At 41.3% G+C, this 19,584-nt stretch overlaps 1 protein-coding gene across 1 annotated transcript in view; it reads left to right on the top strand.

Moving 5' to 3' along the window:
- The first annotated feature begins 215 nt into the window (after nt 1-215).
- Nucleotides 216-19,584, top strand: part of COBLL1 (cordon-bleu WH2 repeat protein like 1) — a 45,705-nt gene continuing 26,336 nt past the window's right edge. The window contains exons 1-2 of the mRNA XM_053470742.1: nt 216-419; nt 1,191-1,301. Coding sequence (XP_053326717.1) covers nt 1,240-1,301 — 62 coding nt within the window. The 5' untranslated portion in view covers nt 216-419; nt 1,191-1,239. The remainder of the gene's footprint in view (nt 420-1,190; nt 1,302-19,584) is intronic.

Here is a 19,584-nt window from a genome sequence, read left to right as displayed (position 1 = left end):
GAGGAATCTTGAGCCAGGCAGTCAAGTCAGAACTTGAATGCTAAAAGTCTCCAGCTTGTTGCACAGAGAGAGAGTTAAAACTCCCAGTCCTGGTGAGAGGGGAGGGAGGAGAGAGGCTGGCACAACAAGCAAGAAGCAGAACAGACAGCCTCTGTTTCCCAGGGAATCAACACAGAAAAGGTTAGTCTCAAATTCCCCCAACCTCCCTTGTAAGAAAGTTTTCCAAGGTGTGGTTGGGTTGGTGGAGAGGTGGCAGGGTGGGCTTCAGGGTGAGGTGTCCTCCTGACACAGTGCATGGTGTGCTGTCCTGCTGGAGAGTGGCTTGTTTGATTTAGGGCTGGAGACATATGGTGGCTTTGGGAGAGAAAGTGAAGCAGCACTGGAGAAGCAGGAATCCCATGAGAAGGTGAAGAGAGAAGGTAAAGGTTTAGTTTCAAAGATGAATTTGGTGCTGATTGCTGCTTTTACAACGCACATTGCAGAAGGTAGAGCTTCATCAGACAGTATGGATCACCTGCTGAGAAAAAGATACAAAGTAACAAATAGTTATAGTGGTTTTGTTATTTATTATTATTTATTATTTGGAAATCTGTTGGTAGATGCATAATATTTGGGTGGCTAAAAGATAAAATGTAGTTAGGCTCCCAGATTTTAGGTCCAATGCTAGACATTGGTGAGAGTGATTGTGAAGATTTTATACACCATGTAGCCCTATAGACAGTAGTTGCTGCAGAACATCTTTGGATGTGGACTTTATAGTTGTTGGTGTTTTTGAGGTGGAAGAAATCAAATGCTGGCAGCTATTTTTTGTTGTTCAGCATTAGATTTCTAGTTGACATGTTTCTTCATCTGAGAAAGGATATATAGTCAAATGATTAGAAACCACATAGCAACATTCTGAACATATGTGCTCAGAAATGCCGGCTCATAGAATGAACAAAAAATCCGGTCTTAAGTAGACCACAGCGAGGGATCTGCAAAAATACAAAAGTTTGGTTATGGATCAAAGCCAGTCTAAGGTTATAAAAGAAGCCACCAGATGCAAGGGTTAACAGATTGCAGATCGCCTTGCTACTGAATACCTGGGCATGTAAGTTTAGTATAGCATATGTGATCACATGTTTCAATATTAAGTGGATCTGCAGCCATGGGTGGAAAGATTTCAACTGATGCTCTGGATTTGTATGCAGCTGGTGTGAGGACAACACTCTCCAGCACAAAGCAAGGATCGGTTGGGGAATGGACGATTCAGGATCCTGGTCTGAGACTTCAAGCCCTGAAGCATCCCTGCCACCCTCGGGGTAAGGAGCCCAGGAACTAAATCCAGTTTATTAGATTTCTTTTAAATCAGAATATGTTCTTCTGTCTTGTGGCGCATTTGAGTGTTGAATGACCTGTCAAAATCATCTCCAAACGATGTTGTGGTCAACAGATGAATAATACATGATTGAGGACACTTTTTTTTTTCAAAATACAACCAGTTTGGGGAAAAAAGAAGCTAGACAAAGGACTATATTATAAGCTTCTTCTTCATCCAAACGATGAATGTAGGATGGAAGCCATGCGGGCTGCATTTTGCGACTGTTGAATATCCGCTTTAATGTTTGGCCCATCCGGAGCCTGGGCATTAAAAGGACGATCCTACTTCAAAGTAGTAAGATGTGGCCTTTTAAACCTATGAGTACTAAAATGTTTCCTGAACTGGCGGGTGCCTAATTACAAGAGTGACGCCCCTTCCTATGAGCACATAGTGGCTACGTTGCTGGTCATAAGGAGCAATAGTGAAAAAAAAGTGAAATCTTGGGCTAAAATCCTAATTAATTTAAAAGACTAAGAATATTAATATGTTTGTACGGCCTTTGTTATGGTGCGGCTCAATCTTCAGCACAAGTGAGGCGTATCTTCCATTTTATTCTGGCGCCAAATGTTTTTATCAAAACAGATACCTTTACCCTGGCTTATAACGACAACGCTCGGCGTAAAGTCTTTGTGAGTGCCTGTACTCATTTGTTTGTATACTATATTTAACCGTTTAAGGCATGACTTACTCATTCATATTCATTTACCCATATCTGACACCTGGACTCTCCTTTAAACACCATTACAGATACAGTGCAAACAGGATGAAAAATAGGAAGGGTTTGCTTTTGTCTGGACACTCCTTTTTGTGCTACGTCACTATTGTGTGTGTATGTGTAGATGTGTGTGAGTATGAGTGTGTGTGCGTGCGTGCAAGTGTTTCTAGCTGAACCCTCTCCTTATCTGTATTGTGTCACTGATAAGCACAGGAATGGCCAGCATGTAAAGAAAAAAAGAAACATTTTTTGTTCAGCTGCTATTGATTTCTTTATAGTCTTCAAGCACAGATATGGATTCCTATATAAAATATAGTATATATCGCATTGCCTGGTTTTCATATTGAAGCCTCCTATCTTTTATTATGTGTTTCTGCAAAAGGAACATGCTATGTTCCTTAGCCTTTCCATACACTCAGATCTCCCTTGTGGATGACACATTCTCTTGGTTACACTGTAGGAAAGCGCATGTTTTAACCCATTAACTACCAATGGCCCTCGGTGTCTCTTTAACAATAGGCCTTATGCACCCAATGCAAGCATAAAACGTCTTGATGTCTTAGAATAGAAACTCTATAGAACTTTAAATGACACTAAATTAATAGTAGTTTTAAAGGTCAAATTATAAACTTTAGTCACAGTTATCGGTCCTTAAAGGGTTACACTGTTTTCCATTCTGTGTAAAACTCAATTTCTCTTTGGGGGGGGGGTTGTAGTAAAGGGCCAAGCGAACTGCCATCATTGCACATACAGTATAAAAATAATCAGGTTGTAATTTAGATGTAATGTAACTCCTGATGGAACTTTTCAGTAATTACTGAGCTTACCCTTGTATCTGGCTGCCATGCTTTGCAACAAATTCACACGTATTTGCGATTCTGAGGTCACGCCTGGCAGAAAAGTTGCTAAAATAGCAGACTTAAGTAAGAAAAATATGCCAGAAGTGAATATATTACTTCATACTTTTTTTAAGTTGGCAAGAATGAATGAGCTTTGCACATATTTGCTGAAGAGAAATACTGAAATACATATTGTTTTAGCCAAATCTTTTTTAGCGTGTACTGGATTGTTTCATCCATGCGTTAAAATGACATATAGAGAATTATGAGAGATGAAACAGTATACACTGATATGTATATATATATATATATATATATATATATATATATATATTATATGTATATCAGTGCATAATATATATATTAATATGCAGGTGATGTTTAATGATTTTCATGTATGTATATAAGCCCATGTAAAAATAAAATAAAAGGCCAGTCAGCATCAGTGATATATTTACCTTCAACACTGCCCTACATTACCATACATTGCATTCATAATTATATTATTAATATTCTGTAGCGCTGTCACAAACAGTGGGATAATTTCAGATCGCACACAATAACAAATTGCCCTAGGCCTAAACCAGGGGAGCACCGCCAGCTGCCCCCTCTGCGCCAATGTCCTTACTTCTGGCTGTTGGGATATGATGTCGTTATGACGTTTAACCCCTTCAAGACCGGGACGTACCTGGTACTTCCTGGTCAAAGGTCACCGGCAGACCGGGACGTACCAGGTACGTCATCAATGATACGCGATCTAGCATCGCTAAGAACGCTGGGATCGCGAGGGGCGACTGCTACTGACCACTGGGGGTCCCCAGCGATCTGTAGCAGCCACTTCCCCTCAATTCCGTGCACGTGATCGCTTTGAAGCGAATCACGAGCACGGAATTTAGATATTTAAAAAAAAACTGTGGTCTTCAAGGGAAGACGCAGTATGCAAACGCCGGTCCTGAAGGAGTTAAAGGAAGCAAAACTATGTTAGACTGTTCTGACGCAGGACAGCTCTTCATAGTGTTAATGGGCTGTGGCGGAACTGAGTGATCTCCCTTTTAACCGGCCCATTGAGTAGGAACGTAACATGGAGCCCCCTAGACCTGCCGTCCTAGGCCTAGTTGCCCTGGTCTACAAGACGTCACTGATCAGCCCTTCTGGTAACGCTGTAGGAAGCCGGCCTGTGTCCCTTTCCTGATTGATCTTAGTCTATACACTGTATAAACACGTAACTCCTGTTGTATCACAGATCTCCTTAATACATGTCTTAACCTGCCGCGAGATTGTCTCTGAGACAGACAGAAATCACAATACAGCAGAGATCACGGATTATTAGTCACTTTACATTTTTCTTAGAAAAACATATTGTTTTGCTGCGCTTTTCAAAGTTGATTTTAAAGAAAGGTGATTTCCAGGACTTGGTAAAAATACAAACACAAACAGTTTGCTTATAAAAGTTTATAAATCTAAAATAATGGTAATGACATCACATTCCCGCACGTCTTGTGACTCTGAGGTTTATTCTGAGAGGAGTGCCGCTGGCATTTGTGCCAGGAGCTGTTACAGAACGTTCTCGTGTGAAGACGTGTGCGTGACTCGCCATTATCACGGCAAAGAGGCTACGGATTTTATGGAGTGCTGGGTATGAGAGGTATTTTCACAGACAGTAGCCCCGCTGAACGCCATTGCGTCTCATTACAAGCCCTGAAAATGTTCGGTCGGCCAGAGAAACAGACAGAGTTCCGGGAACTGCCTGTCCGAAAGGCCTACAGACCAGGGGCTTTGTTTCATTTTGACTGGGGTGAAAGCCACTTGAAACCCAGATATCAGGGACTGGAATACAAAAAAATATCTACTCTGCATCATTGCAGAAATAATAAGATAAAGGTGACTTTTTAACGTAATCATTGTTTTACTCAAGATCATCTGCACTTTTTAGCCCATTGTATGCAATAGCGTGCATCCCAGCTCGGAGTTAGGAAATGCTGCATCTGTGACTCACGTGGCTTGTGATGCCAAGACGTCTCTTGCACTATTTGATAGCTGTAAAGGGACAATCCAGCCATCCTAAGCCATTTAATGCATGTGATAGCTGAATGTCCCCTTTAAATCAACATGTTTGCCCCTTGCAATTGCATTAAGGCATTCTGCAGAACGCCCATAATGCATTTGTTCTCTTATCCTGGCCCCCAGTTGACTTACAGGAGATGCATTCGACCAGCCATTGGGTCACCAAGCTTCTGCGGTGGCTCATGCAAAAGTTTGATACCAGTGGAAAATATTTGGCTCCTATACTAAGCACTGAATGTGGGATTTAAGTGGTCTTACCTCTGTAATTTAATTTCACATTGCGCTTAAAGCCAAGGTGGCATTGAGCTCCAGTAATTTTTTGATTGTTTGTAATCTGGTATAACCGGTACTCACCCATTTTTGTATCATCAGGCATACAGATGGTTCACCTTTGACAGCTCAATGATTAGATTTAGGGTTGAGCACATTATGACCACCTGGTGCTTATTCGGCTTCTTCATCTCTCCTCGTTAACCTTGTTTTTATTTATTTAATGTTTTAATTACAGCTCTTCTATCATTCCAGAAAAGTATCTTGTGGCTACAAACTCAAGATAATCCTGGCTCAATAAACACAGATAAACAATAAATACACAATAGATAGACATCTACAGGAGAGACCACAAACGGACCATTCTCCACTTGGTTGTCCTCTATACCACCATTTTGTTAAGTTTCCTTCTCAAACTAACATTTAGCAACATTTTCAGAAATTGCCCAGTTTGCTGATTTTCAGAGGTGATCATAGAGGTAGCTTTGCTTACTTAAGCAGGCAATGATTTGGGGATTTGTGTGAGTAATCCGAGAACTCAGATGACTAAACACTTTAAAACCAAATTTCACATGCTCATAACTAGACCTTAGAAGAGTTTTCTTTGAAGGTCTTGGTTTCTTTCAACTGGTTTATTACCGGAATGGTATATAAAATATCTTTAAATGTGATTAAATTATACAGTTTCGCTTTATCAGATTTTAACATGGACTTTTACATTTCTGTACAAATTATCTCCAACTAATTACTGGATGTTCTTATGATCTGGTACGTTGAGCCTGTGTAAAACGAAGTGGTGAGATAGAATGGAGAATGAGGGAAAGAAAGTCAATTAACGTGGAATTATCAATGGATACCAGTGAAAGAGGAGGCAAACGGGACAGGGTTAGTTGATGACCTGATGCTTGCCTATGTTTTGGATGTCGGAGGATTGCGTATTTGTGTTGATGTTGTACCATGGGTTCATTTCTCCAGGAGCTCTGTGCTGCTAGGTAATAGTCGGGACTACTTGTGAGTTGCTATTAGCCATGCGGCATTGGTAGTACCTAAGGGATATAGTAGCAGGAGAATACATGACATGAACAAGCCGGCTCATCTTCTATGCTCATCTTAGCTTTGCATGGATCAAATATAACATGTTCTCATTTGCCTATATAGACTAGTAATCCGATATTGCTGGAAATACATTGTCCTACGACCGGTTAAGCCATTGTCCCACCCATGCTTAGTATTACAATAGGAAAAAGACAGGTAGGGGATAGAAAAGCAGAGAGAGTGAACGATGAAAAGGAGATCAGTTACATATACAGGCCTTAACAGACGCTATCTTCTTCCTTGGCGTTTCCCAATGCGGTCAGAAATGACTCCATGCTGACTATTTCAAATAACATTCTATTTTTTCTGGATTTATAGATATATTACTTTTCCCCAAAGGAGTAAAGACGTGTTCAGTATTGTATTTTTTTATCTACTCTAACAGTGATGTCTGCGTTTGTTTTCTCCAGCCATGTCCTCATTCTTCCATCAGATTTGTACCCAAGTGAGTCTACGCACTTGTACTTCATACTGATTTTCCCTCTTCCAGTGTATTTGGCAGCAGGCTTGATTCAGTTAAACTCAGCACAAATCTCCAGAGAGTCTGGAAAACCATTTTTCCTAGCAAAACTCAATACTGGCTGACATTAACTCGGATACACATGCAGAGGTGAGCAGGTGCTAACTGGGTTTGCGTGACTTTGACAACGATCACATGACCTTTTGAACCACAAATTTTGCAAATTTGGTGTAACAGCACAGCTCAACAAATAGTTTTGTATCCTAATGTGTAACTATTAATACAGGTCACAATCTATTTGTGGCAATAACAACAGGATTTTATTTAAGCGTTAAAGTCCCAAGTCATTGTCTTTGTATCCAGCCCCATTTAACATCAAAGAAGGGGAAAACATTGATGTGTTATGTGTATTGAGCATACACAATGGAACAATGGAGTTTATTTGCTTAATTCTAGCCATAACACGGTCTAATTATACTCACTGGGTAGGCAGTAAATTATACAAGGGAAGCTAATGAGAAAAAAGAAAAATTGATGTAAGCGCAGGGTTAAATATAGTGGTGAAATCATATACTATTATGTATAAGTCATAGGGTTTTTTTTTTGTCGGGTATCCTGGGCTTCAAGCCATTGCATTTTTCTTAACATATTATATATAATATTATAGTAACAAAAAGGAGATAGTTTTATTATCCTTTCTGTGAAATAAGTTTCCCTACAAGAAGGCAAATCCCCAATCGCTCCATTTAGGGATGCTATAAAAATTCTGCAATATATAATGGAAATTCATTCAGAGGAAATTGCAAAACAGCACAATGAAAACATTCCGCCGTTTCCCATTAGCAATATGTGGAATAGTTTACCTGCTTTTGTGTGTTAATGACAAAATGGGAGACAAATGATAAAAAATTTTTGGATTAAAAATATTTTCTTAAAGGGGTTAAAAAACCCCACAGTCACTAAGGCCGAGTTAGAAATTGAGCAAAGTCAAGTTGACTCGAAATACGGCCGTGATGGTATTTCGCGTGACGTCGGTGGAAATGTTAGTTTCTCCATAAAACCAGCCCATTTTGAGATGACCTCGGAAAACTTGTCCTTGCCAACTTGACTCAATTGCCATCTGAAATCAGCTTGACCTTTAGTGGACAGACCTCATAATGTCTATTGATTAGCAACTAATGGTAATCTAGCAAGAGATATCCATTCTTTTTAACGTTTCTTACATGTAGGGGTGGTGCTTTATCAGACATTTCTGTTATATCAACATAAAAGCTCATTTTTGTTTTGACAAAAACATTTATAGTCAGATTAGATCCAAGGCAGACTTTCAAGGAGAAAATGGGACAAAATCTGAATATTGATGAGTTGAACAACTCTACCCAAGCAGCCAACCAACCCCACCAGACAGGCACTGATATAGAAGCTGTCCAAGAAACACCTGACGGTGCAACCTCAAGACTGACACCGAAACTATACCTGGAACGAGCTAAAGAAAATGGGCCAGGACAGATTAATACAAAAAAAAACCTTGTGTGATACTTTCTTCTTGACAATATGAATTGCATATTTATCACCATTATTATTTATTGACTTATATAGAGCCATAATATTCCTTAAAGTTGTACTATACATTGTGAAGGGCCAGATCTTCTCGACATCCAGGTGAAGCTCACTGGCATCGCTGCAAAGTTTGTAAAAGAGCTTGTCACGGTCAGGACTACTTGCCAAGCCGTGACTGTGTGGAGGGCGTGGGCATGAAGGGGTTAATAGCACCAGGCCTCTGGATTTACTAACTAGACCCCTTAACAGGGCATAAGTTACACCAAATTAACCCCCAAATCCTGCCTGTATCCCCCCAGGTAGTCTGCCACCACTCACGATTTTGATACCGGATTCGTGAGAAATCCGAATTAGAACCTTTATCTCTATATATATATCAACCCACCCCGGGCAAACAACATATATATATATATATATATATCCTGTAGAACTCAATAACAATATGGTAACGTGTTATCCTCTCTTAGGGTTTGTGGATATCGATACTAGAGCCCAAAGACAGACTTAGATTATGAATATTTTAATAACAAAAATACAAAGATTACACAGTGCCAGAATTACAAAAAACAAGACATACAAAATAAAAATAAAACAGCAAACAGTTCTTAAAAGCAAAAGGACTTAAACACAGGACCCTCACTCACGAGTTTCTCCAATAAGCAGGCCTGTGGGAACTCCTTAAGTCCAGATGGTTTCTTACGATGTTGTTCCAATCAGAGTATATCATGGAGTTCTCCTTTTCGGACGCTGCATTGTCCCTAAATCACACTCTGTTTCAAGAAAACCCCCCTCTGACCACATGACCGATTATATGACACCATCCCCAAGAATCGGGTCCCATCTTTGATGTGCCAATAAGTTATGGTGGGGTAAAGGTGATGGAAACCCCTCCACTTAAGATAGGAATGGAATTCCTATAACTCAGGGTCCTTATCTGTAAGGCCATGAATCACCACAGGGGTCCTTTGGGAAGATGACACCTCTAGCCAGAACAGATACAGAGGGCATTCACAAAGAAACACATTAAATCAACCTCAGATTAACTCATGGAATGCTTAAACAAAGAAACTAACCACCTCTGCTGGGTTACCCTTCCATGCATCCACTACATTATATGAGTTAATCATGACACCTCCCCCTTTAAGATGGTGGACAGAGGAGGTCAGCACACGCTGATCTACTATGTCTGCCTAAATTCTAGTCTCCCCCTGACAAGACAAACAGTCAGCGTTCCCATAGAAGCTGACTTGTCACACCAGCCAGTAGAACAATACTGCTGTAGCACCGGACTCCATCTCAGCAACTTGCTAAGCTTCCCATCTACTCTATCCGCCTGAAGAGAAGGGTTGTGATAGATTATAACAGTGAAGTCACAACCATACAAGCATGGCTGTAACTCCTGCAAAGCACACACCATAGCTAAGCACTCTTTGCCAACCCTTGAATAAACCTCTTCCTTTGGCGATAAGTTACTCAGATGTTTCAAGGCCTCATCCATTTGTTTCTCTGCCCTGCTTAGGATAGCTAAACGCTGCCCATTCCCAAGCAAGACAGCAAATGGGTGTCCATTGTCCTGGGCATCCGGTGTGGATCCCAGGCTCTTGGCTTCACCTACACTCACAGGGCGAGGGGTTTCTTGCTGACTGGTCAATGTAGCTGTCTTTTCATCAACCCATTCTATATTATCCTCTGTAGCTGTTGCCCCATCATCTTGCTGGTATGTCACTACAGCTACAGGGGAAATATTCTGCCCCTCACATTGCCCACTCAGTGAACACACAAAAGGAATAACAGGGTCTGAATTTTCCTCCCCCTCCTCCTTATCTCCAGACTTTACAGCTGTAGGAGTCTTAGGCACAGTGGATAAACTACCCCTTTCCTGCTTCTCCAGCACTTTAAGGGTTAAAGTAAGCATTTCCTCTGGAGCATTACAACTGAGTTTTAACTGTTGATTCACAGAAACATCACATTCCAAATATCCCTTGTTTTCCCTTTGAGAAAACTGATTAACAGGAATATCCTCAGACACCCCTATATCATGTATACTTTCTCCGGCACCCAAATCTAAGTACTCAGGTGCTGTAGGCCCGGTTGGCCACACATCCCCAGTCCCCTTTAGTTTTCCAGGAATAATACCTTCAGGGCATACAACTTCTGAAGACACGTTGACAGAAGTATCCCCAGCATGCCCAAATCCCTTGGCTACCTGATCACCCATAGTAACACTATGCTTTTCCGTATCAGGGGGCATTGAACCAGAAGAGCCACCACAGACTCCCTGTTCCAGAACCTCTGCCCCTCCAAAGGTCAAACCACAAGTTTCCCCTAGAGCTTGCTCTCTAGGTCTGGTCCCTTGGTGCATATCCCCCTCCATCTCTTCAGGAGACAGTATCCTGGGTGCTGGTTCAGACAGGCATACCTCTACCTTCTGGGCTCCCTCCCAGCTACCCACTACTCCCAAAGTTTCAGACAGTACCTTAGGTTGGACAGGGCTCTCTACCAGCCCTTTAGGTTTGGAGGTTTCCTCAACTGGTGCATACTGGCAAACAAGTCGACCCAGATCCTTGCCCAGCAAAACATTAACAGGAATATCCTCGGATATCCCCACCTCCCGCAAACCCTTGCCCACACCCCAATCAAGGTACACACGTGCCACTGGCACTGCAGGGCGCACCCCGCCAATTCCATGGATGGACATGGTCTTCCCAGGGATAAGATCCTCCAATCTTACCATCTCCGGCCGCACCAGAGTGCAAGCAGCCCCCGTATCCCTGAGTCCCATAGTCACACAGTCACCTACAGTCACTCTTTGTAGGTTCTCATCTTCATTCCCCCGAACCCTGGAAACAAACAAGACAGCTGGGTGTTCCTCAACTGCTACACACTGCAAATTGTCTCCTTGCGCCTCCTTTGGTCTAGCCACAAACAAAACAGACGAAGCTCCCCCAGCTGCACCTCCATTTCCATTTGTCGGTGGAGATGGTCTCTTAGAAGGGCAGGTGGCACTCAGGTGCCCAATCTGGTTACACCGATAACACCGGCGGGTATCCCCCTGGCCCGATGTGGCCCCTGCTCTGTTGGCTAGGAAAGGTGTGGGTGATGGTCTCCCTGCTGGCTTAGGAGTTAGTGCCTGGTAGGCTGCTCCTTTCCAGGTAGATGGTCCTTGTGATGCTGGTACCCGCTTTGTTGTTGGAGTACGGTTGTTGGCATAATCGTTAGCCAGATCTGCCGCCTCTGCCGTGGTCTTAGGTTTTCTGTCCAGAATCCACTCTCGGGCCTCCGGACTTCGTGTACTCAGGAACTGCTCCAAAATAATCAGATCCTCCAGGGCCTCATATGTAGTAACTTGTAGGCCTCCAGTCCATTGCCCGAAAACAGTCCGAAGCTGTCCCGCATATTCGGTGCAACTGTCCGATGTAGCTTGCTGCATCTCTCGAAACTTTTTCCTGTAGAATTCAGGGGTGAGGTTAAAACTTTTTAACAAGGCAGATTTTATGGCCTCATAGTCCTGGTCAACTTCCATTGGTAAGGAAGCAAACACATCCAGGGCTTTCCCCTTCAGACGTGGGGTTAAATACTTTCCCCACTCTTCCTTGGGCAGCTGGTACTGCCGGCACACTTTCTCAAATCCTCTCAAAAACACATCCAAGTCAGTGTCCTTTTCCAGCATTGGAAAGTGTTCCAGGCGAGGTCGGTTAGCATATCCATCCCCGTTAACAATGCTTTGGGGAGACGGACTGTATTGCTTTAACCGTAGAAGTTCCAGCTGATACCTCCGCTCAGCTTCTCGTTCAGCAGCTGCCCGCTCCGCAGCTCTCTCAGCAGCCTCCATCTCTCTCTCTTTCTCTCTTTCCGCAGCCTCCCTCTCTTTCTCTCTTTCCGCAGCCTCCCTCTCTCTCTCCTTGTACTGCAGAATCAGGTTGAACTTTAGCTGAGGATCCACGCTCCCCAGATCCTTTAGTAACACTTGTAACTCAGAGTCCATTACACTCAAGGCGTTAACTTTATCAGGAAAACATCCTTGATCCACAGGCTCTTCCAAAATCACATTTGCTCCGATGGCCTGCTCTGCACAGAGTTTATCATGTTCCAGGAGATCCAAAATCAGCTGCTCTTTGCTTTTGCCAAAAATTTGTATATTCCTTTCTTGACAAACCAGCTCCAGAGATTCTTTTGGCTGTCGTCGATATGCCTCCATAATGCAGTATGGTAGAGAAAAATAAAAAGGAGAGGAACGAACTGTTTTGCACTGTATGTCTGTAATTAGGCACTGAGTAATGTCTTTGGGAAATTACACAAAACCCATGTAATTTCTTCTAGTACTAAAATCACCAAACCGGGCAATATAAATAGCACTAAAAAACTCTAGATATCCCACCGCTGCCGCCAAGTTTGTCACGGTCAGGACTACTTGCCAAGCCGTGACTGTGTGGAGGGCGTGGGCATGAAGGGGTTAATAGCACCAGGCCTCTGGATTTACTAACTAGACCCCTTAACAGGGCATAAGTTACACCAAATTAACCCCCAAATCCTGCCTGTATCCCCCCAGGTAGTCTGCCACCACTCACGATTTTGATACCGGATTCGTGAGAAATCCGAATTAGAACCTTTATCTCTATATATATATCAACCCACCCCGGGCAAACAACATATATATATATATATATATATCCTGTAGAACTCAATAACAATATGGTAACGTGTTATCCTCTCTTAGGGTTTGTGGATATCGATACTAGAGCCCAAAGACAGACTTAGATTATGAATATTTTAATAACAAAAATACAAAGATTACACAGTGCCAGAATTACAAAAAACAAGACATACAAAATAAAAATAAAACAGCAAACAGTTCTTAAAAGCAAAAGGACTTAAACACAGGACCCTCACTCACGAGTTTCTCCAATAAGCAGGCCTGTGGGAACTCCTTAAGTCCAGATGGTTTCTTACGATGTTGTTCCAATCAGAGTATATCATGGAGTTCTCCTTTTCGGACGCTGCATTGTCCCTAAATCACACTCTGTTTCAAGAAAACCCCCCTCTGACCACATGACCGATTATATGACACCATCCCCAAGAATCGGGTCCCATCTTTGATGTGCCAATAAGTTATGGTGGGGTAAAGGTGATGGAAACCCCTCCACTTAAGATAGGAATGGAATTCCTATAACTCAGGGTCCTTATCTGTAAGGCCATGAATCACCACAGGGGTCCTTTGGGAAGATGACACCTCTAGCCAGAACAGATACAGAGGGCATTCACAAAGAAACACATTAAATCAACCTCAGATTAACTCATGGAATGCTTAAACAAAGAAACTAACCACCTCTGCTGGGTTACCCTTCCATGCATCCACTACATTATATGAGTTAATCATGACAGAGCTGACCCTGATACTCTTGAAATATTAACCATTTACTAGCCCATTGTGAAGATTCTAACCAAAGGTGTTAATCAAATGACTCTTATACTGTTCTCATGGAAACCTTGACTTCTCGTTATTTATAGATACTCTTAATTGAGTCACCTGCATTCAAGCAGGGATATCAGCCATAACATACTTGGAGCAAAAAGACCATGAGTCTTATATAAGATCACAGCAGTGTTGAATAGGAGGGGCTCAGCTCCAGACTCTGTGACTCTGAGCATTTTTCCCTTCACCGTGAGACCCTGAGATTGGGGCAAAAACCCTGAGACTCCGGGGCAAGCCCTAAGAGTTCCCAGGTATGCTCACAGATGGAAATTGTCTCACCAGTTGTTCAAACTCCATCCAACCCTTGAGTTTGTGAATCCACCATGTGATTTATTTACACATTATATAGGACCAACAAAGCTCTTTTAGCTGGAGGTCTAATGCTTATCATAATCGGGAGGTAGGAATAATTAACTATCCTTCAAACTTCACATTTAGTGAATGACCCTCATATGTTTTATTTTTGAATGAACGGTAGGAATGTTACAATATTTTTTTTTAGAAAGAAATACTTTAATTTGAAGTTGTTCCCTTATATACAGAAGATTTTTTTTTTACTTTCCTTTGAATGACTTGATAATAAGGCAGCAGTGCCTTCCAATGGTTAAAACACCTGTGTTAGGACTCTAAAGGTTGAACGTTAGCAGAGAGCCAGTGTTTGGACATTCCAGTCATGCTGTGAGATCCTATTAAGAGTCGCATTCCCTGCAGAGGTATGTAGGAGAAAAATGTGAAATTCATTAGTTGGCTCTTTCCAGAAATTAAAGAGGAACTCTCATCATTTTCTTAATTACTAGTATCGGATTCAAAATACGTTCTCAAAAATATTTTCCTTTTTTTTTAAAAACGTTTTTTTTGCATAATGTGATGTTTTTAGGCAGCCGCATATTAGCCATGTAGATGTGTTCTAGTTTTGATATCTTAGCCCAAACTACTAGACAAACACCCTGACTCTTTATCGTACGGCCTGCGATAAAAAGTACAATGGTGTCATTGCGGGTCACCCAATCGGATATTCTGATGAAAGTCTATGTTGGAACTCGACTTCATTTTTATTGTCATAAAGAATCAGTGTAGTGTTTGAGCGGTTAAAGTCACCCAAAAAAATCACATGACTGAAGGTAATGGCAGCCTCTAGGTGTGTAGATAAAGGACATTTATTGGAACAATGAGATAATGCAACCATTTGTCAATGGTAACCTATATCACTGTATACAGCCCTATACTATTTATTTATTTATTAAAACCTATGTTTCCCTTCTTACCTTTACAGTGTATGCTTATTACCTATATGTATATATGTTGTTTTTCAGTATTACAACTAGCAATAACATTTTTTGAAGCCGAAAACCAGAGATTGTCCAAAGAGCTTCAAGGTCAAACTGATAAGCCTGAAAGGGGACATTGTTATGTGTAATTGGGTGCATTTCTTCCTGCTTCTTTGGTTTGGCTATAAAATCACTGCGCTGTTGCATTTACCGGTTTCAACACTAACTGGGAGCCAGAAGGTGACGTCCTTCGTAAGGCTGTATGTCAAAACGAAGGTCAACTTAATAGCAATGTTAAGACTACAGATTTTTCTAATAATTTACATTCGCCCGATTCTGATTGTATAAACGGATTCAATTTTAGCTTTTACCAAGCGTACTAGATTCACTTTCAAATTATCCATTGATGTCAAATGATCTTGACCAATATAGAAAGGCCACCATTAGAATAGCATGTAGGCAATGAGTGTTTAATACCATTAGCCAAAAAGTTAGTGGCTGTCATCTGTGGCAGCGACTGCATATTAAAAAAATGAATGGTATGAGATAAGTTAATGGTGAAGTCTTACCGCTTACCAGTTCATTAAACGCAAAGTCTTTATGAACCTACTATGGATGCTTACACGTTGCTTCTACCCAGTGGTTTTGCTTCTTTAGTTTTCCTTGATTATGGTTATTTACATTGCATTTTAGAACAAATAAAAAGTATTAAATTGATGGCCATGGCACCGGAATAAGCCAAATATATATTAGTTGACTTTGAGAAGCTTTGGCTGGAATAGAAGTAGAACCTGTTCTACTGAGCAAAGGGTGACATAACCAAATTAACCATGTCGTCCCCTTTATGGAACTACTATTTATCCCAATAAGATCACTCACTGGTGTATTTCTTTTCCAGTTCACCAGCAACCTCTGATTACCTCTCGGTGTAGTCTTTTGAAATATCAGGGACCTTTAAATCTGTAATTGTATATCAGAAGGGTAGTTAACAATTAACCTTCCTAACAAATAGTTGCAATGGGCCGTGAGTTCTTTAAAGGAGAATTCACAGAAATAATGATTCCCATTTTTCAATGTATGATAATTTGATGACCTTCAGCATACAGAATGGTAGTAGGGTAATTTTTTTGGAGATGTTTTACTGATCTGGACATCATGCATATTAGTGCATTATCATTAAGATTCAGTATTAAAACATTAATGGTGGGGGGGGGTTAAGTTAATAAGTAATAAGCATCCCAGCTTCTCCCTGCTGTGCAGAGTGTTTCTACATGGAATGCTCAGCATAACTCCTCATCAGCATGTGTGCCTGGGGGTCTTGTCAGAATCCCCCTGGAATGCTTACCGAGCCAGCACTGGAGCTAACTGGCAGTAAGAATATCACCAATCACATCTCCTGCATGGCCGACAGCTGGAGGGGTGGGGAAATGGGCAGATTTTCTCTCAAGAGGGCCCTCTTTGTCTAACATATCAGTTCGGCTTAATCTGTCAATTCTAGTTTTGTATGTATATGCTGTAAGAAGCGCTGAGTAATCTGTTTTTATAAATAAAAGATAATAATGATGATAAAAAATACTTATGGGGGGATTCTGCAGAATACTTTTGCAAGGGGGACACCACAAAAATGAAAAGGACAAATCTTTTATAATATGTATCATAAAGTGGTTGAATCTGGAACTCTTTTGGTAGGAAAGAGTTTTAAGGGAACGTGTAAATGCATACCATTCCATAAGGCTTTTTTTCATGGGCATCAAACCTCTACTGTGAATTATCACCTCCATGTGACTGCACTCCTTATCAACCACAATGGCTCTGTTACAATTCTGGTTTTTTTGTTTTTTTGCGAGGGAGGGTAACCACTTTTAGTATTTAATGTACAGCGTTCACTCCTGTAGTGATAGCTGACGGATAGAATTTTAATATTATCACCTTGGGAACTTGAAGCCAGCAGATAGGATATTGCCAGGTTTATAGGAAAGTCTCTCAGGAGCTGAAAGCAGGAGGTGGACTTGGTTGGGAATGTCCCATGGGAGGATACCTGGAGCACTCCCCCTTCTCTTCTGGGGGAGTGGCCTTCTTGTGAAGGGGCATGGCTAGCCACATAGGGGTGGGCCTAAGACAAGTGGGCGTGTTCAATGTCACCCCATTGTCTAGAGTAGGAGGAAACTGACTTGGAGATTCTGAAATCAGGGCTTCACCTGGAGACTCGGGGTCAAAGCCACAGAGTTTTCAGAGTGATTACCAAGTGTGGCTGAATGTCAAGTGGTGTTAGAAGGGATACAACCAGCCTGAACCTAGCCAGGATTGAGCAGCTTTAGGAAATAAGAAATACGATAATTTGAGTCTGCCAAGACCAGCCGCACCTCGGACAGAGTTCAGTCAAGCTTAACCGTGTTTATGCAGCCTGACTTGGGACAAAAACCATTAGCTGCTGTTACTGAGAATCACTGTGGATCTCTGTGTACCTGGATTAAATGTGTATGGTTGATATCAGATAACACTCAACTGCAATGTTGCATGAATTTTGAAAAGCACATCAAAAGCCTTCTACCGTATTTTTCTTTCCAATTACTTTAAACTTAAAGAACAAACTTTTAGTATTATACAGTATAAATTATTTTATTTTCTTGTTTAGTTTGTAACTTTGTTTCAGTTGATCCCAATGAAGACAACATTTTTATTAGGATTGTAATGCTAGTATCTGAGAATTGCACATGCTTTGCCTGTGTCTGTAGATCCACGTTCTCTCTATAAGTAACAATGTGTAATTCTTGCGCTTGTATTCCAGATTGTATTGTATTGAGATGTAGTTACTTTGAAAATCGCATGTATTAATAAAACATTACATTTCCGTGGGGTTTTGACTCATTGTACCTCTTCTCCAGTTTTGGCATCAATAACCGTTGTTATTGAGCCAAAACTGACATATCCCCTTAGCCCCTTCTTATCTTTTCCCCCCATACATTGTATTATACCTGCTGGGGCATTTCATTCATGCACCATGCAGTCTCAATAATCCTTGATGTGAATGAGATTTTTTAAACCATATTCCATTGACAAATACATAGATCTGGGATGTGAAACTCAAATCATCGTGGACTAGGAACACTGTGGGTTCTCAGGGTGCTCAAGTTTAATATCTTTCACATTGAAAAGAGAAGCATTTAATACAGGTACAGCATCTCCTGTTTCTTGATGTTGTAACCTAAAAAATGTGTTAGTATCTTGCTATCTACAATATACCGTCCGTTTTATGCCTTTGCGGAAGTTTCAACCAATTTCTAACGAATTACTTGGAAGTAATTTTATGAGCACAGCTAGTAAATAGTTTTTTTAAGCTTCCAGTCTTGCATACTGTATAATTGTTTCTTGTGAAACAAGAAATTATCACCTGATTATGAGTAAATGAAATGCAGCGTTCAAAGCAACATAATACCAGGCGATGGGAATAAAAGCTACTTTTTGGGATTGTTTGTATGTATTTTAGGTTTTAATTAAAAGAGGGCATCAGATTTCTTATGCTAATAGCATTTTGACACTTTGAAAAGGTTGCAGAAGCGCAGTGGGGTTATGAATACAGAGCAGTTCTAGTGCAAAGTGCTGCAATCACCAGTAGCATTCCACTATTTTCACCACTTTGCACGAGAAAGGCTCTTTACACATAAAGTGCAATGACTCTACCACAGAAGAAAACACTCCGCAAAGTGGGTAGAGACCAACATAGCTGATATCTCAGCTGATTCTGCATGTTTAGCACCAGTGGTTGAATGTCAGTTTGACATCTGTCTCTTCATTCTTGTACGCAGCATGGGACATTGCTGTTCATTCATGATGTGCCATGTGTGGTATCCCAGCCCAATGACCTTCACAGCATGTATTGTACAGCTAGCCTGGGCCTGTTTAGCATTCCATTGTTTTTTTTTTTTTACCTATAACGATATTGCAAAGCGTGAACTGACATGTAAAACCACCAGCTTGGCAGTAGGCCTCTGTCCAGCAATATAAAGCAGGACAGAGTGAAGGTATACTATATATAGAATGTGTCTTACACAGAATCCTATAGTATCCATTGCCCCCAGGACCACCCATCCAACTGGATGCAATGTATTGATTTCTGCAACGACTGAGTTATTCTACGAGTACAGAATTGTGTTGGTGACACATCGTTCTGTGTCCCGCGCTCCTGGGTGAGTTTATGAAATCTGGCAGTGGCACTGAAGCACAAGAGGGTAGGATATGTGTAATAATTTTGTTTGCAGTGAATTGGTCCCAGTTTGCCTTAGGCACCATGAACCCTGGGCCAGCTTTTGCAACACCAAAACAAAAGCATTTTTGTTAAGCCCAGTTTTCCTCCACCGAATTATACAATATTTCTGTACTTGTGACAATTTTCCATTAGTATGAGTTGAAATCAGTTCCCCTGACACACCCTGGTAGTCTAGCGAGATAGGAATCTTAAAATGTTACCTCCGCCCCATAG

The sequence above is a fragment of the Spea bombifrons genome, chromosome 7 (genome assembly GCF_027358695.1).
Source record: "Spea bombifrons isolate aSpeBom1 chromosome 7, aSpeBom1.2.pri, whole genome shotgun sequence".
Taxonomy (NCBI): Eukaryota; Metazoa; Chordata; class Amphibia; order Anura; family Pelobatidae; genus Spea; species Spea bombifrons.
The sequence above is the reverse complement of the archived record's forward strand: the minus strand, read 5'-3'. Positions and strand labels throughout refer to the sequence as shown.